Consider the following 23,353-nt stretch of genomic DNA (forward strand, 5'->3'; position numbering starts at 1 on the left):
TTCTCTTATAGTTTGAGTCTTGGCTCTGAATTCTGTCTAACCCAGAACTCAGGTACCAAAGTGCTGAACCAAAGTTAACACCTGGTGACATTTTTCTGCTGCTAGCAGTAGCTGGACAATTAATTACAAAAAACAAAAATAATGTGTGCTAAAAGGAGAAAAATTAAAGCTAGATATGTATAATAATACAGAGTTCTTCTACCCATACTTGTTGAACAACTGCATGACTTCATCTTATCTCCACCTGATTCTCTTTGTGACCATGGGTATACATATAAATGGCCTCATGAGGGCTTAGAGTGAAGGCTGACATTATGCTGATTGACCCATAAAAGAATTCAAACTGATAACCTTAGTCTTATTAGAAATATGCTCTAATTAGCAAAGCATATTGGCTATTATCATTGTAATTACTGGTTGAAACAGAATACACTTAACATATAATCAATATGATAATTACAGCCTATGTTTGCTTTCCAAGTATTTTCTTCCTTCTATTTTTATTTTAATGTCTTTCTAAAAATAGCCATAGAATTTAATTTGATACAATATTTAATACCATCAATACTAATTTAAGCTGAAAAATAAATTCCTTCAACTGAAAGAGATCCAACGGGTTATTTATTTATTAGTCCTTCACCTACCTTCAGGCAGGAGCACATGTAAGTCATCCAAGAATTCCTAATGTTTTCAGTCAACTCCAGAAAATAATACCACCACCTTCAGTTTGTATAACACTTCACAGTTTGCAAATCACTTTCATTTCCTTTATTTCATTAGATATTCACAACAACCTCATGAGTCTCAGATATAGTTATCCACATATCCACATTTTACAAAGGAAAAAGCCAAGATTCAGGAAAGCAAAGTGTTTTGCCTCAGTTAGAAGAGCCACCAACAAGACAAGACAACAGACTTGGGTCTCCCTCCTGTGCCTTTTCTTCCATAAGCAGCAGCCCACATGGGTAACATTTCACTTTGGTAACTACTAGGAAATTCTTCCATGTATCTGACTGAAATTTCTTATTTTCTTTTACTTTTTTTAATGAATACGAAAATATTGTATAATTGTTTTCCTAAATTTATAAATGGTGTCATTGCTATTTAAATAGCTCTAGTATGATCATTAACTTCTTAATAGGAAAACTTTAGGAGACGCATGCTCCACCAGTCACCATCTTGGCCAGCTTGGCTGTCTGACTAAAAATACTGACTATCAAGCAAAATGGTATTGCTTCTAGATGCCTTTTTAGGAAAAGAATCATGCCATCCTGCAACCATTTGAAGGGACATGGCTCCAGTTATGAATCCTTAAACCAAACAGAATCTCACAGATGACACAGGGCTGACTCAGTCTACATAGTGAAAAAAGGGTAAGCTTTCTGGACTAAACACTGAAACAGTAGTCAACAATGTTAATTGTTAAATGTCAAATACTGACTGGACCCAACATGTTACATGCAGCAACTCATTTAATCCTTACAAAAAATCCTGCAAGAGAGGAAAAAGCATTACTCTCATTTTATAACTGTGAAAACTAAACCTAGGGAAGTTAAAAAAACTTGCCCAAAGTCATTTCAGTAGTGTCTCATCTATGTCTAATGGCCTCCAAAAAGCCAAGCTTTTAATCTGCTCCTCTGAACAGAAATACATTGTCCTGTCTTCATAGAGGCAGAAAAGGTCAAAGTTGAAAGGAAGTAAATCTTGGCTAGATTGTGTGATTTTGGATATAGTCATTTATTTTTCTGAACCTCAGTTTCTATTTCTATAAAATAGAGAAATTCCTAGCATAACTATTTCTCAGGGTTGTTGCAAAGTCAAAATGAAATAAAACTATAAACTATTATACAAATATGTGTCGTGTGATGATTCTATGGGAAAAAAAAATCTCCTGATGAGGAAGTAGACAAAAAATTGTTAAATTGAACTAAACTGACCATGTCTAACATCCAGGACCTTTGCCAAGCCTGCCACAGAGCCCAGAGATGTCAATTAGATGCTGCAAAACTAATTAGCATAATTTCAATTCTAGAGTACCACCCAGGATAGCAATGGCCCTCGTGTCAGGAAATAATTTCTAACCTTTTAAAACATCTTTGCAGCCTCCAGTTGAGCATTTCCAAAGAATTCCCTCTTGTTTCCAGTACTTGGGAGCTATAGTGAAATGTTTTCTAACAAGAGCCCAGAAATAAAGGATGTAATATTTTTGCCTGACAGTTAAATTATACAATTAACACATAAAATGGGAAATGTTTTAGCAACCATAAATACACCGCTTAAATAATAATTTATAACTATGTGATAGAGAATTACCTCCAGTCACCAGTCAGGGTATAAAGCTTCAAGCAAAGTGCCCAGTGGGCAATAGAAGCAACAAATATAAAGGAGATGAAACCAGGGACGACATGGGAAAAGCAGGTGAAGTTAAAGACAAGTGACCATAGGAAAGAGAAGGGGAATAGTTTATGAAACATTATATCTAATATTGTTAAAGGGTGTACTGGCCCTCTATCATATTAAGAGAGATTATTCCTAAAGTAAGGAAAATTCTTCAACTGTCTTAACTAAAAAGGGAGTCTTATAAACAGATGTGGAATGTCCAGTCTCATGCTCAAGGCCTCCCCTGTAATCACAAAGCTCTTTAAACTGGATTGAATAATTTGGCATGAAGTTAATTTTGCTTTGGCTTTAAATGGATTAAAGCAACCTTTTGATTATGACTTGGCTCCTCATGTAGCCACAATATGTAAGAAAGTGCTGACTGTGCAGACTTTGAGTAATAAGTCTCATTTCACAGTTATTGCTCAATGTAAATAAGTAAATTGTCATTCAGATGCCAACCAAAGTGCCATGGACATATTGTTTAGCCAATGGCTGAGAGTCTGATTATTTCAGAACATTGACCAAGAACAAGTGCTTGGCATTTAAGAATCTCTGATGGTGCTCAGCTCTATTGTTTCAACCTCTCTTGAAAGATAAAACTTAACAAGGGTCTAAATATAATCAGATCGAGTACTGACTATAGTCAGATGATCCAAATGAATGTGAAACATAATAATGTGCTTGCTAGGCAGATGTTTGGCAGATAATGACTGTCATGTCATCAGTATTTATGATGTACTACCTTCCTAAACTAGAAGTACAGATTATCACATTTCTTTCTGGAAAAAAACATGTGGGCAGAAGAACACCAATACTACATGACTTGAAAAGTCTTAGTTTTTTACAGTTAACTATCTGCGCACATTTTTTAACCTAGGTGTTAATCCATTATACAATAATTACTATATTACATCCTCATTTCTTCTAATAAGTAATTTATACTGAGATAGGTGTATGAATGAATATGCTAATTATATATAATCTATGAAGAGAAATATATACCCTTATGCATGTAACTATTTCTATGATAATCACAACTTCTTTCATATTCAGAAAACAAACTGTGTACAAGCAAAATCATTGCTCTTCCAGAGTCTGCAGCATAAGCTAAAATGTTGGCAGTGTTAAGGGTTTTGTCATTCTGTTCATAGCTGCCTCCAACCTTGAGAGCCTGGAGCATACAAACCTGACAATGAACAGCCAAGCCAGGTCTGCCTAGAGGCAGAGTACTGATGGAGAAAGAGCCCTTTGTCATTTCTAACACAGGTCTGTGTTGTGTGAACTCATAGCACAGTCAGAAAGTAAACAATTGGTAAGAGGCGGTAAGATTCAAGAAAACCAACAAGAAATTGCTACAACGCCATAGCAAGTCACAAAGTAGGAAACACAGGGGAGGCAAAATAGAGGGTCTACACTGAACAATACTGTATATTGAGATGCACCAATTATGGGCATATTGACAGACAGGTCATGGTGGAAAGAGCTTAGGACCTGGAACAGGAGAACCAGGCACTAAAATGTAGGCAGTTACTGGCTTTTCGACTTTGGGCAAGTTGCCATTCCTCTCCAAGTAAGTTTCCTTATCTTTAAGCTGGGCCCTACAATTAATACTTGTCCTGCTTACCTCACACATTTCCTGGGTGAATCAGAGCAGGATAATGTGTATTTCTAACATGCTTTATAAACTCCAAACAGACTGGCTTTTCTGTACAGAACTATAGGCCAGTATATCATCATTCTGTCATAGTCTAGAAGTGGGGGAAAAAGAAGAAAAAACATATATGGATATATCTATATCTATCTATATCTATCTATATCTATCTATCTATCTATGTGTGTGTGTGTGTATGTACATATACACACACACACACACTAATGCCTTATGTTTTCAGGTGTTAAAAACAATATAGTTGATGAAAGTTCCTGGTTTTTCAGAATTCTCCTCAAATCTGCTTACACTAAAAACTATTCAAAATAAGCCATCTATCACCAAAATGGCCATGATAATATAAATTGTTGTGGAATTCATTTTAGAACTCTAACAAAAGACATCAAGACTTGCTCACATGAGAAACATATTTTTAACTCTATAGTATACTGAGCCATTCATTTGTCTCATTATCCAATGGAAGACTAGTAACTGGAGAAAGGGGACAGTGAAGGGACACGAGTAAGAAGTGGATATGGACAACAGATGCCTACAAAGGAGGGAAAATGTTTCTGGCACAGTGTATATTTTTTCAGGTTCTTTCTAGAATACTACATGATTTTAAATTTCTTGCTTTGCCATTCAGTTTTATAAATATCAGTCAAACATTGATCCACGGAAATCAGGCACACACATTCACATCAAACAACAAGGAATGTTAATAACATGATACTTAGGAACAAGGTCTGATTGTACATCATTCTCTTGTTTCCATTTATAAATAACATTTTAATTTCCTTGCATGCATAAGGACTCTTCACTGGAACTTCCAAGGCAAACCTAGTGCCAGGGCATCCATACCTGGCACAATACCCATTAACCCATGAATTATGCATTTAAGTAGCAAAATCTCTGGAATCTCCAAGTATTATAAAACATAAGGACATCACCCCATTTAGTCCTTTGAGCCTTAAATAAAATGAATCTTGAGGAAGTAGTAATAATTCCTTGCAACAAAAGAAAACAGTTAATGATAAAAATAAATATAATGCCACATAATCAAAGGTACTATATATTGTTTAAACCTCTCAATACATATGTTATTCCTACAGACCAAGAATATTAAATAATTTACTATAGCCACAGAGATCTCTAGATTACTGCCTGAGAAACACCCAGACATAACTACTTCTATACAATCATTCACATATGTCAGAGCCTTGTGGGTCAGACACCAGGTCTGATTTTAGGAGCACCAAAAGAGTTAGCTCCATCCCATCCATCCCCTAATCCTCTCCAAAAAACTTACTTTCCACTCCTGCAAAGGTGCTTGAAATCAAGGGAGGCATTTTTCAATTAATAATTTAGCATGATAAGGTATTTAATATGTACACAGTCCAATTTGTCTGATGAGAGAGACAAAGCAGTTTTTGTGGCATAAGATTTTGATATAAAAATCAAGAGAGAAAAAGATCGAAATAGGGACTACTAAAAGTACATGTACTCACTTTACAATTTTTTCTCAGCCTTCACCCACAATGCATCAGAGTTTAAACTAGTATAAAATGCCAAGGTAAAAACTTTGATATGCTTTACTTTGATATGCTTTACTTTGATATGCTTTACTTTGATATGCCTTTGTTTTTCCTTCTATTATTTTAGGTTTTTTAAGCCAGGCAGGTATGAAGTCTGTCCAGAAGGTACCCAGCTATTTATTATGGAAAATAGAAACATTTATTGAAGAAGATATATGATACAAGAAACAATGTACATAGGACAATGATGCCTCAGTCCCCTTCAAAGCAGGCACCTTGGCATCTCACACAGTTCTCCCAAGTGCCATCAACTGCCCCATCATATGTTCCTGTATCTCATTGACAGTCTGAATCTCTTCCCATTCAAAGGTGATTTTAGTTTTGGGAAAAGCCAAAAGTCGCAGGGTGCAAAATCTGGGCTGTAGAGGGCCTGAGTCACCTGGGTGATTTGATGTTTCACCAGAAAACTCTGCATGAAACATGATGCATGAGCGGCACATTGTTGTGACGAAGCTGCCAATCACCAATTGCCCATAGCTGTGGCCTTCTGAATCATCTAAATAGTTTCTGCAGAGGAATGTTCAAGCTTAATGGAAAATTTGATGCAAATTCATTGCTCTACTTGCTCAGTTATTTTTAATGCAATGGCCACACAGTACACATGTTCACTCAACAGCATCTACCACACCCACTGACTAGTACAGTGAAGTTCTCATTGTTCATACATGCACATTCCAGTCCACTCTCCTTGGCTGCCAGGTTACATTAATGTCACCCAAACCTTTTTCATTATATTAACGATGGCTGGACTTTTTCCACATAGACCTTGTATATCTTGATATGATTTATAAATCACGTCAAGTAGCTAAATACCTTTACTAATGGCCAAAGTTAGTGACCTGATGTTATTTTTAAGATTCATAATTGTAGACTGGTATTTTAGAGCTTAACAATGGCACCTATTTATAGACCAAAATTTGAAAGTGACTTACTCATATGTATTCTTTGAAATATTATTGTGTCTCTTGGGGTAACTTGTAGTAAAATGCTTTTCCAATTACATGTCCAATAGAATTGTTGATTTGTATAATTACAGTCATTATTAATGTCATTAAGATTATATATTCTATTGTTATACCCACAACAATTACATACCTATGTTAACTAGATATTTGAGACATAGATTGTTCACAATAGGCTGATAGTAAAAAATTACACTTACAATTTAATTTGTATTTTATTTCCTCCATTTCCCCCTCCTCCCATGCCAAGAATGTAGCTAAAGAGAGAACTGCCCAAATGCTGAAACAGCCAGATGGCAGCCTCCCATAACAAAGTGCACAGGTTAGCCCCTTGCAAGCTACAGATAAATCCCGTTCATTAACTTTCAGCTGAAAAGTTAGGTTTGTACTACACAAGCCCACTTTTGGAAAAAAGAACTTAATCAGAACAAAAGACTGGTCTTCTTTGAAATGTATTTATAAGAATAAGTTAACAACACACACACACACAAAAGAGTCTATAGCTGACAAGGACTGTCACATCCACAAAGCATTTACTGATCTCTATATCAGGAGGAAACAATAAAGTTTTCTTCTCCAGAATCCATACTAGAAATTCCTCATTTCTGTTTGAAGCTTCAAATGGAATTACAATAGTCTATAGCTAAAATTTACTCTTTACCTCTGTCTTTGTTCCATTACAACACAATCAACTCTTATTACTCCTTACAACAAATGCCTTTGGATGCAGATTCCTTTTAAGGAGGTAAAACACATTTTCATTACTTGTGGCAAATTTTTAAAAGACACAATGAGAGCAATTATGCCTACTCCAGATGTCTATTAGATGACATTTTTAAATTCAGAATGTAATGTCAGAATTGTTTCTCTTCTGCCCTGTATAATAAATAGTAGATAAATAGATAGGTAGATACAAACATACATACAAAGAGGCAAATTAGATAGATATAAAAATGCTATTAAAATGAACTCAAGTTTATATCTGTAAATACTATGATAATAACACAATTTGTAAGAATCTCTCCATCCTTTCCTTTCTGAAAAACAAATATTTAAATTCCGTAAGTTAAAATCAAATATTTAGTAAGACAAAAATCAAAAATCAAAATATCTCTCATAAACAAGTTAAAGCAGTCACACACAAAAGTGAAATTGGGAGATAGACTCAGAGTGATCCTGCACTGCAAAAATGTGAACAACATGCATTTCAACAGATTTTTTTTTTCACTGATGTCTACAGAAACTTATTGAATTATGACAGGCTTCTCACTAGTACAGTGACAGGTTCTCCTTAAATTTATCATTGGAAAAATGTGAATTTGTATTCCAAAAGTTATTGCTTTCCCTTGGGAAGAGTTTAAACAAGAAAGAACTTGGAAGAAAGATAAAATCTCTCTGAAATGTCATTCCCACAATGGTTGCAACATAATCACAAGGAAAAACAATGGGGGAGGGGAAGTATTATAAATATTTTCCCCCATATAACTGAGACATCTCAAATTCCTGGCACAGAAAAGGCCAACAACAAATATCTCTTTAATGAACTGATGTTGAATTTTTAAAAATATTGTTAGAGTTAGCTCATGTAGAAAATTTATTCTTTCTTCCTAATATGTAATGTAAATTGACTAGTATAGCGGATTACAAGAGTATTTAAGGAAAATCCATAACTCTTTTATTTAGTTCTGCAGATGACTACAGCCATTCTCTGCCCCACAGACCTTGCATCCTGTCTCAGTAAAATAAAGCATGCACAGTGGGCAATAGTAAATATATGATGAAGGAATTAAAAATAGGACATAGTGATTATTTATATTTGTAGATTCTGTTTTGTCTATTTTGTTTTTGTTACTGTTATTGATATTATTTTTCTGAAGTGCATTTGTATTTATCATCATTTCTTACAGTATTTGTATAGTATACTTAGAATAAATATCTTAATATTCGCTTCAAGTTTATTCATTTAAAAAATATTTATTGATCAGTTTTTATGTGCCAGGCACTAGTAGACTTGGCTTTGCAGTAAATAAAACAGACAAAAATCCTTGCTTAATGAAATTAAGTAAAGGAAAAGGAGAGAGCCAAGAACATACATTTTATTGTGTATAACCTGCTTGGCCTCATTTTACCTTTCATACCACCTTTCAACCATGTAAAATATATTCAATATAACAATAAAGTAGAGTCTCAGTGACATGGTTCCTAATGACTCAAGAGTTCCTTCCATTACTAATCTTTGCATCAGTGTCAAAAGCACTTTTACACTAAATAAAGTCATATCGGACACAAAGAGTGTAAGAACAGGGGTTATATCTTTAAAATATATATCTCGTATTACCTTTATAACTGAAAGAGTCCTGGCCAGGTAGCTCAGTTGGTTAGAGTGTCATCCCAAACTCCAAGGTTGTAGGTTTGATCCCCAGTTAGGACACATCTCTCTCTCCTCTCTCTCTCTCTCTCTCTCTCTCTCTCTCTCTCTCTCTCTCTCTCTCTCTCTCTCCCTCCCCCACACCTTCCTCTCTCTCTAACATCAATCAATCAATCAATCTATTTTTATAAAAGAATCCAAAGAGAGCAAACTAATAACACAAGCACAAGTCAAAAACAGTTCCTTCCACATAGTGTTCAATTTATAACACCCTACCTTTAGAAAGGTAAGAGAAAATCTGAAGTTTTCAGACTGATGAGACAATCTAAAAGTTATCTACAGTGGAATACACAAATGAAAAATGTACACTTTATAATGTGAATATACAATTTTTGGAGGGTAAATAAGTGACATTTCTAGCCTCATTTGACATCCCACGGTCTGTGCAGCTGCCATAGCAAAGATAGAGCTGGAGAACTGCTAATAGTGTGGCAATTTAAATTTCATAATCATTAGATATACAAAATTACTGACCAATCACTGAGTTACAGTGATAAAATCGAGACAAGACTGTAATAAATTAGATGCAAATAAAACCAAAATCTGACAGCTGCTTTTGCCCTATACTCTTACAATGCCATAGGGCATTCCCTCTGCCTATAGAGAAAGAAGTATCCTCACTCTTGGCAAAGGAGCTAAAAGAATGGCTCCAGATAACCCTATCTTTTCCCAAAATGTATTTATCTAATCCATCTCCAACTTTTTTTTATGCTCTGTTACTTTCAAACAATCTCTGCCTCTTCAATAAACTTAGATGTGGCCTCAGAGGCCCTGTCAGCTATCTCTTTTATTGCAAATGTCTTGGACAGAAAATTTATGCCCATCATATCCTTTGTTTACTCACCATATATATCCTCTTTAAACCTTGTTAAATAGGTTTCTCTCTCAGATGCAGAATTGGCATTGTTTTCTAAGGCCAACAGCAATCTCATTCATGCTGGGTTTGAAAGTACCATCCTTAAATTGTCATCACTATTTCACAAATATCAACCACTACAGTCCTTGCTCTCAGCTGCTCTCCAGTCACCTCCCACCCTACAAACAAGCAAACAAAAAAAGCATTCTAGCACCTTTATTTTTCTGATTCTCTGTGTATATAGTTTCTCCATTATTTTACTGTTCTTATTTTTCTCTCTCTCTTTTACTCAGAAAGCTTGTCAATTTTCAAGCTATTAGCTATTACGTCCATCAACTCTTACCCAAACTCCAATCCCAAATCTTCAACAGCCTATTTATTAAGTGACCGCCACAATGTGACAGGCTGGTGATGCAGTCATATTAAGCCCATAGTCTGGAGCTGACCATTTATACCTAAATTCAAAAACTCTAAATCCAAGATTATCATTATTATTTCTTCCAAATGTCACCTGCTCAGTGCTGCCTTTTGTACTTTTATTAATGTCAACCGAGTTCTCAAATACACTATTGCAAGTTGGGTTCCCTTAGAAGCAGACTCTGAAAAGATTAGCATGCAGAAAGCTTATTAGTGAATGTAGAAGAAAGCAAAATTGGAAGGAGAAAGAAGTTGGACTGTGATGCAATCTCGTGGGGGCCTTAGTTGACACTACATGGAGTTCTAATTTCAATGTTGGATGAATTAGGGCTGGGGGCCAAGCCTTCATGTACCCATGTTGATTAGTCACTGGAGTGGGGCATGACCTGGGCAAAGCAGCTCTCTTCAGTCTGGGCAATACACGTAAGGAACTGACAACTGAAGAGGACAGTCACTAGAACTCCTAGCATCTTGGTGAGTAAGCCCTTCATTCCCAAAGGCATATCTAGGCAATAAGTCATAATATCCACCTCACTCAAAGGGTTTGAAATATACAATATAGTAGAAGGAATACAGAGATTGGAAGTAAACAAAGATTCTAATCTTATCTCTATTACTAATTATGTCTTTATTGGCCAGTTACTCAACTTCTCTGAATCTCTCATAAAAATTATTCTGAAAATCTAATGATACTTATTAGGAAAACATTTAAATGCTGGGTTCATAGTACTTGCCTAACATATGTAATTTGTCCTTCTCCCATATTACACATTGGCTTTTTAAAAAAACTATGCTCCTTCTTTCCCAAGTGCTAAGACTTCTCTCAAAATGACAGTAATTCATTTAGTCAATAAAAGATGTATTAAGAACCCATGTTGAGCCAGGACTAGTCTAGGCACTGTAAAGAACACTGTGAGCAACTTAGACAAGGTCCTGGTCTTACAGATCTTAAATTACAGTGAGAGAATGCAGGTACTATGTAAGTAAACTAGTAAGTAAACAGATAACTTCTGATGGTGAGTGCTATGACAGAAATGAACAGTAATATGAGAGGGAGTAATTGGTGGAGAAGGGCCACTGTCCAATGAAGTGACACTGAGCAGAAATTGGAAAGCCATAAAAGGGCCAATAATATGAAAAACTGGAGCCAGGGGGCATTTCAGACATGGGGAATAGGACAAAAGTCCTGAGGCAAGATGCCTGGAATGTACAAGGAATGCAATGCAGAAGTGTGAGTGGAGGTTAGAGCATCAGGAGGTGAGGTCAGAGAGACAGGCTCTTCATACCTTGTAGAGCATGGTAAGGCATCATTCCTGCACACTGTTGTAGATAGTTAATGGAATACAGTGTGTAGATCACTTGGTGCCATGCCTGTTACATTGTCAGGGCTTGATATGCAACACTGTTATCATCATCATTACGGTTTCAACTGATCTTTGTCCACATGTCCTCCACATCATGTCAAATAACGAAGGGTCCAGAAAGAATGGGAGGGCAAGGGATAGAAATAGCTGTTGGGCATGTTATTTGGTAGTTTTTAAAATGCAATTTTATGTTTTTTTAATCCAAAAGAACTATATCAAATTTTTGTCTGAATGTGCCACTTAATGAGTGTGTTTAACACATATGGGGTACATGCTGAATGAATCAGAAAGTCCTCGTTTGTTACATAAATGCTGTCTGAATGAATAAATGTGGAGTTGCCAGTAAGATCATATTTGTTTTTAAGATTTCTGGGAAGAAATTTCTGGGATATTTTATACTCTTAAAATGTTATACACCCAAAAATGTTAATAATATAATAGTGCTAAACAATAACTCTAAAGAAAGGAAATATTTAGAGGTTTTGCCAAAGATTGAGGCTGGAGATAACAAGGTATCAGGAGATGTGATAATCAATAAGCAGATCTGTAAGGTAACTGATAAGAGGCAGTTTGAGAAGGGCACCAAAATTAATTGTTTACTGCATTCCAAATACTGTGTTATGCAGTATATGTTTAATTTTCTTTCTTCTATAAATCATTGTCTTCATTTTATAGCTAAAATACTGAGCCTCAGAGAGACTTACCCAAGAATGCACAAGATAACACAAGAGTTAGTGTCTGATTCCAAAACCTGTTATTTTCTCAGAATGTATAAAGAAAAGGAATCTTAAAAAATGCCTTGGAGCTCAAGATATCAGCCTAGCAATACAATGAAGAAATTAATCATGGTAAACACAATATTATCAATTCACTGTTCACATTTTATTACATATTTACCTCTGAGTGAGAAGTTAATATTATTATATATGATTTCAGAGACAGGAAACAAAGACAGAAAAGTTATTTCACCAAAGTCAGATTAAAACAAAAATCAGAATGCAGCATTTATTGAATTGCAGCATATGCCCCCATTCTGCATATACACATATACTAACAGGCATTTTTCAAGAAAACAAGACAAGCACATTAACCAAATAATGCACATATCTCTAGAAGTTTGTTTAAGATTTTGTTAAAATCTACTCCTAATTTGCCTTTCTTTGCCTAAGAGACTCCCTTGGTGGAGTATTAGTAATCGAGTATGCATATTAACTCTTTCAGAACACAAGAGCCATTTAGCTCCTCAGTGTTTCTATGTAGAAGAAATTTCCTGTTATGAAGCATTAGATCATTTAAAACACTCCACTTACCAGGATGCCCACACATCTACCACATAGTGATATTTAAAACTCATAATAATAACACTAAGTCACTAAAATACACAAGAGAGTCTCTGGGATTATCAAAGACTGGTTAACAAAATGAAAAGTGTAACTCTTAAGTGTCTTTTATTGAATTTCATCTACTCACAAATTGATACTGCATATGTGATAGTTCACTTCATCAGAATGTCTGATTCATCAGAGCTACTTTTTATCTTTTAGGATAAGAAAATATCTGCTGTGCTCCCCAATATAATAGGAAATTTTTTAGTAGCCACCTGTTGCTCAAATCCCATAGGTTCTTTTGTATTCAAAAAGCAATGTACTATCAAATCTGAGCCAAGGAAGCCTTACTGTATAAAAGCTAAGGCCCATAAATAAGGCATTAAATGATATAACTGAATATCCTTATATTTTTCAAGGATTAGTTCTAACTTAGAAAACATAATGTAAATACTAATCAAGAAATTAGCATTGAGTTTCTCAAAGACTGACTAGTTATCAGTTATCAATTCTGGTTTGGTGGGAGGTGGGTAGCATGGGGGATCAATCAGCTATTCTAAGAAAATTACCTCTGTAGTAAAAGAATAAGACCCAATACATATTAAATAAGCTTAATATGAGATACATGTGCAATACAGAAAGGCTAGAAATGCCTTTGAATGTTACCGTCTACCTCATTTGACATTCATTCTCATTATTTCCCAAGACTTAACCCTCCACTCAAATGGATTTCCCCCAAACTCTTCAAGTCTAACTTGACATATAGGCCTTTTACTACACAATGAATAACTTCACCACTTTATACCTCTCCAAGTTATACTCATCCTCTCAGCTTAGGCTACAAATGAATTACCTCCAACCTCAGCTGGGCCCTCAAAAAACACCCAATAACACTTATACTTCTTCCTGGTCATTTTTCCTCCCCATTTCTTAAATCAACAATTTCTAATTTTATCACTCTTCCCAAGGACTCTATCCACCCAGGACCATTATTTTGTCTATAGTGATTGCTATGGGATAGATATGTGGATGTGTTGGTTTGCTGATATTTTTATTTAATACAATGTTTGATAACACAAGATTTTTTATATTTTGAAATAATAATAATCAAAACAGCATGGCAGAGATACCAACTCTATACATTACAGAGATACATATCTCTGTAAGAACTAGTACACACTTGTAAGTGTCAGCACACATGCTTACCCAAATAGTTACTGTGACCAAAAGCACTCTAAGATAATCATACTAACCAAAGTTAGAGATCACGGGCATTAAAACTAGAGATTATTGTGAAGCTCCAATAAAATACCTAACATGGGTGGGTTTTGAAAACCCTAAAGCATTCTTAAAAATAATGTTACAACTATGGTTATTCTTATTTGTGTCTAAGAAAGAGCTACAAACAGAACAATTAAAATAGTCAACTAAAAAATGGCAGCACAAAATCATCGTAGCCTATAGAGCATTGCTATATACATCATAAACTACACAAGGATTTATTCACTCATTTATTCATTCTCCTAACAAGCATTTATTGAGAGAGACTTGAGCAATAACTTAGTATTATATAGGGGGAAAAATGCAATGACAGAAAACAAAATGGATGTGTGTGTGTGTGTGTGTGTGTGTGTGTGTGTTGTGCATAAAACTAATTAAAAAAAACATTCTTCCACAATATTAAGATGAAAGGTTCATGCATGAAGAAACATAGGCATAAAGCAACAAGGAATGAAAGCACGTTTGAGAACATTTTTATTTCCTCCACTGGGCACAGCAGACTCACACATAACAAATATAGTACAGTGAATGGAAAAGGAGTCAAGTGGACTTCAAGGACTTGCAATTAAGGTAACACCAGGAATTCCACAGACAGCCTCCTCTCCTGATAGACTGGTTCTAGAGTTCTCTGTAAATGCAAATTCATCAAATGTTCACTCACCATTTACTTGGAGAATTCCGTTTATTCTCTGAATGAGAGAAACACTAACTGGCTAAGAGTGTAGAGATTAGCAACCAGTATTACATTTTAGTAAGGTCTGATAGGTAGTTCTATACATCTAACATCTGAACCTCCTACTGCTTCCATTCTAGGCAAATTTTTTTTTCTGGCATCCAGATCTGTTTCTTTCTCCCTTCACCTTTTTAAAATAATTTTCATAGGCATGCGAACAAGTCATTGCTCCAAAATGAACCAGTAGATGGAGCATTTGAGAAATGTGGTGTTGATCTCACTCTGGAAAACACAAAAACTGATGGTCCTGTCAAATTGACCCTTACAACAATTCTTCTCCCTTCTCCTTTACCATCCTCAACATTTTGAATAGTTGCTCTTTATTTTGAGGAAGGGGCCATAGCACACTCAGAGCAATGACATGTGACCTACTTAACTTAGGGGAGCTAACAAAACATCCTCAGGAAAAATGGCAAGAGAATCCACACAAGTTAAAACTACAAACAGTGAAACCTCTAGTACCTTCTGCCACACAACCAACAAGATTATTTTGAACACAAAGGATACAACCACAGGATGTGGCTTCAAATCACCACCTCTATTCTGTCCCAATTAGGGCAAAATTCACCTGGAGATACTTCCAGGATCATTTTTTCAAAAACAAAAAATATCAGTCTGCAGAGCTCACTGAATCTAGATCAGTAATCCTAAAGGTGTGGAATTCAGTCACCTTGAGGCACAATTTTGGTGTTCTTAGCAATCACCTAGAGTTTTCTTTAAAATATAAAGTCCAGATCCCTCTCTATAGCTATCAAACCAGACTGTCCGAGGGGGAGGCCCAGGGATCTGCATTCTAACCATTTTACTCAGGTATTTCTTATGTTCACTGACGTTTGATAATCACTAGCCTAAATGAAGAACTGTTTAGTAAGTCTCAAATAAAGCCTGTATTAGGAAGTGATTTTTTTCACTATTTATAAGAATGTTCATTCCTTCTCAACTGCCCACAAGAGCCCCACAAATGTCCAGCTTCAGAGATATTTCCAGCTCCCCTACTTCTTAAATCACTCTAGACTGGAATTTTCAATTTTATTGGGTGCTCAGAGCTTACAGCACATAATTCGAGGTCTTCAGATTCTGTCTTGAAATGGTATTTGAGGAGCAAGACTATGTCATTCCATCTCCCAGCAGTGCATTTTTGGCAATGGTAACCCAGCTACTGACAAACACTTCTCTCTTATTTGAGATTGGAGGAGAGTCATTTCATATATCTAACTTCTTAAAATATACATGGGCTAGCTAATGAAACCAGAAGGACACTACCCCATGATCTCTCTTGCAGCACAACTTCGTTATCAAGCTTTGCTTTAAATAGCCAATGTAAGTAAAATTCAAACAGATTTGCATATTTGAATTCATCTCTCACAGAGTGGATATAAAAATCTATGTTGTTTGATAGAACCAAATATAACACACACAAAAATCAAACATAAAATAAATAATGTAATTAGATGATTAAACAAAAATATCCATTCATCTCTTCTGAGCATTTTATTGAACACCCATTAGGTATTGTGCTAAATATGACATAAACATAAGACTGTTGAGGGCAGAGTCGGGGTTTTTAATTAGGAACCTTAAATTCTGAGCTATTTCACTAGCTCATGGGTCAAACAAGGGCCAACAAAGAAAACCTAGTCACTAGACAGCCTTGTAAATATTCTCCCTACTTGTGCCACTTGATATTTTTTTCTAGATGTGGGTGAAGTTCCAAAAGGGATCACTATACCTTCTTGCTAACTCATGGTGAACAATGTATACATCTGGAAATAATGCATTTGTTTTACTATCATATTCAATAAAATGTATTTTTTATATTTTATGTTAAGCTCCACATGATAGAAGCAACAAGACAAAGCAAAGATGAATAAAAAAAGCAATGATTATAGAGAAGAAAAATACATAATAACGCTCAAGTACACTTCCCACACAGTTCAGAGTCCTTCAAGGTAGATAAGTTATATACTAAAAAAGAATATGTAATTACTTATCACCTCTACCTACTAATTAATAATCATGTAGGTTATTTCTCATTGTCAAAATTTAGTTTTAAAATAAAGGCCTAACAATTGAACTGGTAGCCAAACAAGAATAGAGTGCTGTACCCAAATCATAAATGCCATTAGCTGGTTAATTGTTGCATCTCACGGCCTAAACCTTTCAACACATGCACAAATTAGTTTGAAAGTGATAGATGGGGAATGCTTGAAATTCTCAGGCAAATGAATTAAGCAGTTTATTTTTCACCTAATTTTTTTCTAATTTAAAAGTAATTTTTTTGTGAGATACCTACATTCTACCAAATATATATGTTCTTATATTCTTATAAAATTTATTAAAGTAGTTTTTCTATTGCCACACAGCATTTTGCTGTTTGATAGAAATGTTTGAAGCTGCAATGATTACATACACTCAAGTACACACAGGAGTCACAGCCAGGGAGCCAAAAAGAAATGCCAGTTTTAATTTTTTAAATGGATTGGCTGGGCAACGCCAACAAAATAAACTCCTTCTTATCACTTTTTCTTTCTGAGGTATATGACATCAGTTAACTTATAAACTATTTAATAAGGTTACTAGCAAGTAAATTATTGAAAGAAAAAGAAAAGGAAACGTTAGATCATTTGGAGGCATTCAAATTTAGTTGAAATTAATGGATCTCACCCCAAAACTATCATTTCTTGAGTTCAAGGAGTTTTAAAAATATGTTGCTCCTCTTTCACCACACATCTATAAGGTTGTTACTATTCCTATTTCACAAAATAGGAAACTAAGGCTCCAAGAAGGTAAGAGTTGGTCTTCTAAGGGTCTCACATTTAGAAAGAGGCTCAGCAGGGAGTTATTCAAACCCATGACTCAAACTCTGAAACCTTGTTCTTTCAAATCTGAGGTAGAGAAAAGGAATAAGTGGCCATTAAATTCTGATTTCAGATTATAGTATCTATATTTTACAAATGTGAAAACTACTGGAGTATATTTTGTCTAATTTTCTAAATGTAATGAATCTGTTACACAGAACTTTGTTAGCTAAATTGAAGCCAGATTTTAAAAACCAATTGAGATACAGAAATTTATCAAATGTCCCACCTCACAAATATATTTTATATTTTTTTCATTATTCACATGCTGGTTGTACTCATATCCTCAAGGCTTTAACAGTGTACACATATTCAGAGAAGCTAAGTGTGTTTAATATCATGGGAAGCTAACTACTTTTATGTCCTCTCACTTTTTCATAGACTTGTATAAATATAATATCTTTCCCAAAATAATGAAACCATTTTTGCTTTTTTGGTACTTGAATTCAGACTTCCTTTCATTTTCTGTCCTTGCTCACTGTACTCCCATTTTCTTGGACTATTTTCTCTGTCAGTAGCTTACTTGTCAGCCTTCCACTTCTGTCGCTTTTCTTCCTGCCATTCTGCTCTGTAGCTTCTGAAGTCTTCAAAGATGCCTGCAATGTGGTAACAGCCAGTAATCCTCCAACAAGAAAATGAAGGAAGCCTTGCCCTTTAGCTGGTCTCCTGGAATACCTTCACTGACAGGCTGACCCTAGCAAACCCCAAACCGATGTCAAAGTGATAGGGTTCTAAGCAACTCTCATTTATAAGAATAAAATAGAAATAAATGAGTTACTAAATTCACCCTTGATGTAAAATACCCCATCTGTTTTTCCAAATGTGTTCCCAAGTAAATTATTTCAAAATAAATATCATAATAAGTGATTTATGCATCTTCAATTCAGGTCTTTATGATTATTTTTATTGTTAAGGCTGCACTCCACAGATTCACAGTAAACAAAACTACCCAAAGTGGATAATACATAAAACTTACCCTAGACATCCCCAAGACAATTGGAGTTCTGATGATTTTACTCAATACAGTTTCCTTAAAATACAGACTATAATTAAAGGAAGTCATATGAGATCAAAGACTGGGAATATATTTTTCTGGCTAATATATTGCCAGTGCTTTGTACAATACTTGTCACACTGTAGGTCCTCAAGTATCTTTTAATATAATTGGGAGTAATAAATATAAATTTAATACCCTTATTTAAGAACGTAATCTACTTCCCTCAAAATTTTAAAACTCATAATATGAGCTTATTTTTCTTTCATATGCCATTATGATATTTAACCAAAGCTTGATAATACATTATATATCTCCATAGAATCCCAGAAAAGGGAAGGTCTCTATGCATAATACCTTACAAATGAGAAGGATCCTAGAGCCTTAAAATAACATGCACAGAGATACGGAACTGTTTAGTTTTCTCAGGCACAAGGAATAATAACCAGGTCTCCTGAATTTTTAATTTTTTTTTCAATTTTATCAGTTCAATTTACTTTTATTATCAAAATGGTATAATGTGTTGTAACTTTATAACCAATGTCAATGTATATAAAAATGACTTTGAAAACATCCAAGATCAGAGTTTGACTATCCCATTGATCAAATAACTAGTTCAATTACTTGGCAATATTCTGGTGGTATTTATGAAATTCAATTCCATTTTTCTATTGGCAAATTATTCTGAATAAAGAACAAATCTCCAGTGATTGAGATAACCTTCCATGATGAGGCAACTAAGAAAAAGAGAGCTTCGATAGCAAGTACAGTTTCTCCTGAAATATATTGTGATGAGTGCAAGAAAGCTCATAACAATTTTTTAAAAAACTAGAAAATTCCATCTAAGAATGCCATGGTAATGACTACCCTCAGAAACTTAAGTCATTTAGCTCTAATAAAAGACAGGACATATTCTGTCTCTGCAAGTGTTTTGAGAGAAGTTTAGAATCCAGACAATGTAGAAGGACGAATTTACTAGCTTTCCAAATAAAAAAAGACACGGGGTGGGGACCACAGAAACAAGTCACTGCTTTGAAATATAACCTCTATCTTCTTTGTATTACTAAGTCTACTGATGATAGTGTTAGCCAGTGAGAATATTTTAAACATGCCCTGTGAGGTTGAAAACATTTACACTATATTCACCAGCATAGTCTCAGCATTTCACCTGACAGGTCTTTTTCAAAATAGAAAAGACAGCATGGAAAGTACACATGGCTGTTGTATATATTACATCACCATAATTATTTTCAAATTTCTTATCCTAAAAACCATTACCCAGGTTCATGCTTTTTATCCAGCAAAACACCAGAATCACTCAAATTTGACTTATAAAGGTAAATATCAGAAAGTATTTCTTCCATCTTACTCTGGTAGTAAATAAATACCTGGGTTCTGTTTATTTTATCTACTCCTCGTGTAAGTTGTTGAGAGCAGTGTTAGATTCAATTGACATTACCAGAGGCACTGCCATTACTTTTTAGAAATTTGTAAGTTCTGATTCTTGGGCAAAAAGAAAATTCCCCCAAAACTAATCATTATCTTCAGTAAAATCATTATATTCAGATAGGAATCAGATAAGACTTAGCATATTGCATAAATGTTGCTTTAGGTATTAACACAAAACTACCAATGCACAGGATTACTGGACCCCTTTAATAAAGACTATGTTCAACAACTTGTAGCAATAAATAGTTCCTAAAATTACACTTCCTGGGAAATATTTGCAGGAAAGAATACCAGACAAGTAGCCAACCCATTCTGAGTTTTGTTTCCTAGATTATCAATGGAAGAGGTGGCAGAAAAGTAAACCAAAGGGATAATATACAAGAAGAGGAAGATGATGGAAGAGTAGTTTCATTGGCAAAAGAAAAGGTCATGCTCCATTAATGCAAGGGCCACCAAGGATATTTGCAGGACTACCTGGATCAGTACCCAGCCCCTCGGAATCCCACTCCTTCTCAGGTCCCTCCTCCCATCAATTGCAAGAGTACTTTCAAAAAGAGACTCAAGAGTAGTCAAACAAGACCAAAGTTCAGATTCATTTTGGAAATTTCAAAGAAATACAAGTCCCAAGGGAGAGTAAGTAGGTCAAAGCGCTATCAGGAGTTGAAGTCCTCCTGTCCAAGGTCAGGGTGGAAATAAAAGGTGGATGGAGGTTTGATGTTGCATCTCCTTCTGATTCTATCGGCAACGGGTGTGGATTCCTTTGGGACAGAGGTCATACTGACAGAAAAAGACTAACACACAGGTCTGGCATTCCTGTAGATGATGGCACAAGTCAAGGGTAGCTGAAATGCCTGAGCAGGAATGAGCAGAAGTTTTCTGGAAGGATGCCCAGAACCAGGGGAGTCTGGTATACACCTAGAACTGCTGATACAGACATTCCGAAATGGGCACAGGTTTAGAGGGCTGGGAAGACATTTATTCACTCAACAGATATTTATGAAGGCCTTAACATAAGGAAGGCATGAAAAATGAGTGAGAAAGCACTGAAGAATTCAGGGAAAACAGGTTTGAGGTCCGGGTCCAAGAAATGCCAGAGTTTAGAAAACCAGGCACCAGGGCTGTCCAGATAAAATGGTTGAGCCAATCATGCCCAGTGAATATGAAAAAGGTTATGGGATGGGGAGGAAAGAGATTACAGGTTTTTTCATCAGAAGGCAACTCAAAAAGTATCTGAAAGCCAGTTCCTGAAGACTGGAGAAAAGAGATGCGACAGGGAATACACAGAGGCTGTGGAATTCAAAGATGTCAGAGGAGGTCACGCTAAGAAGACCAAGAGTGTGGGAAAGAAGAGAGGAAGAGCTTCCTGGAAAGGGTAAGCGCTCCTTGGGGAGAACAGAGATGAAAGACATGTAAATGAGAACTGTGGAACACAGTGTCTGGGAAAGTTTGGGGGAAAGAAAACAGGTGGGTGTGAAGGAGCTCTGGGGCCATCAGGGTGAAGAGCGTGAAAGGCTGGAGGTGGGTCAGTAGGCCCCCGGATCAGGAGACCCCGGGAGAGCGAAGTGTTACTCCTTTAGCGTGCTCTAGTGCCCCATTCCCCCAAAGCCCAGGGAGGAAGTGTCGCCCTGGGCCAAGGGGAACCCGAGGCCTGGTGGGGTGAGGCCGGGTCGCCCCCCAGCGGTCGGGTTCTGTGCGCACGCCCGGCTCACCCGGCGCCAACTTTCCCGATCCCTGTCCTCTCTCCGGACGCGCTGTCCCTCCTTCCGCCCCGGCTCACCGAGGGTGCCGTCAGGCGGCTGATGCTCTCGCCCAGCGAGTCCAGGTTGACCCGCCTCCGGCGCTGTACCCTCCTGGCCCCGGCGTTGGCGGCGGCAGCGACGGCGGAGGCGGCCGGGACCGGAGCGGCGGCGGCGGCCACTCTGGGCTCGGGCTGCCCGGGCGGGCTCCGGCTGCCGTTCCAGCAGAGCCTGGACATGGGGCATTCACCCTCCTCCTCCGGACTGGTCTCCAGGTAGTCGGATCCCAGAGAGCTGAACGACTCGGACGAAATCTTCCTTCGAGACATGCTGCTGGCGGCGCTGCGGCGGCCGAAGCGGCGGCAGCCGTGACACGGGTGGCAGCGGCGGCAGTAGCGGGACCGAGGAGCAGCGTCGTTAGGCGCGTTGGAGCAGCGGGGCACTGCGATCGCGCTGAGACAGGAGGGAGTCTCTGGAGCCGCGGAGCCCCCAGAGCCCGCTGCTCATGGCGGGAACTTGCTCGGCCGCACCTTGGGGCCCCGGCTCGGTGGCAGCGCGGAGCTGGGTAGGGGGCCGCCGCCACAGCCTCTGCTGCTGCTGCTCGCGCGGCGCCGCCTCAGCACCCGCCTCGGCGCATCGCCGTGCGCTGTGCCCCGCACGCCGCCCGCCGCGCTCGGGTTCGCCGGGAGGCTCCGAGTGCGTGACCGCGGGCGGCGCGGCAGGGAGGGCTGCGGCCCGTGTGGTCAAGGAGGTAGAGGCTTCCACCGCCTGCGCGCCTGTCTCGCCCCTCTCTGCTCTCTCCTCCCGCCCCTCTCTCCTTGCAGCCCGCCTCCCTCCGTCTTCCTTTATCCACAAAGCACCCCTCCCCGCCCCCCGCCCTCATGCTCTCCCTCCGCCTGTATCACGTGTCGCCATCATACTCATAGGGAGTCTCTGCCTTGTCTGTCGCCACGTTTCAGGAGCAATGAGGACACTTCGTTGCGGTCCTCTGCGCTCCCACCTTCTCCTCCGAGAAGTGCACCATAGCTCAGCTCTGACCAAAGGGCCCTAACCCCAAACGCCCTATACCCCTCGCCCGCGGAAGAGGCAGCTGGGGAGCAGACGGCCCCGGCGGGCGCAAAAAAGGAGGGGATCCTCCTTGGGAAAGCCTGAGAGAGAGAGAAGTGGGGGGCTTAGGGTCCATATTTGTCTTTTTTCAACCTTCCTTTGAGTTTATTTAGGAAGTTCTGAGGCTTAGGGGAAAGGCCAACCGGTCCAGCCAACCCATTCCAGAGGAGACGCTTACAAGGAATAGGGAAGGGGCAACATGTTGGCACCTATCCTGC

At 37.6% G+C, this 23,353-nt stretch overlaps 1 protein-coding gene across 1 annotated transcript in view; it reads right to left on the reverse strand.

Annotated features, from left to right (window-relative positions):
• Positions 1-22,607, reverse strand: part of GUCY1A2 (guanylate cyclase 1 soluble subunit alpha 2) — a 313,858-nt gene extending 291,251 nt beyond the window's left edge. The window contains exon 1 of the mRNA XM_090267856.1: positions 22,070-22,607. Coding sequence (XP_090123982.1) covers positions 22,070-22,357 — 288 coding nt within the window. The 5' untranslated portion in view covers positions 22,358-22,607. The remainder of the gene's footprint in view (positions 1-22,069) is intronic.
• Between the last annotated feature and the right edge of the window lie 746 nt (positions 22,608-23,353).

Source organism: Furipterus horrens, unplaced genomic scaffold, assembly GCF_987537825.1.
Source record: "Furipterus horrens unplaced genomic scaffold, mFurHor1.1.pri manual_scaffold_2, whole genome shotgun sequence".
NCBI lineage: Eukaryota > Metazoa > Chordata > Mammalia > Chiroptera > Furipteridae > Furipterus > Furipterus horrens.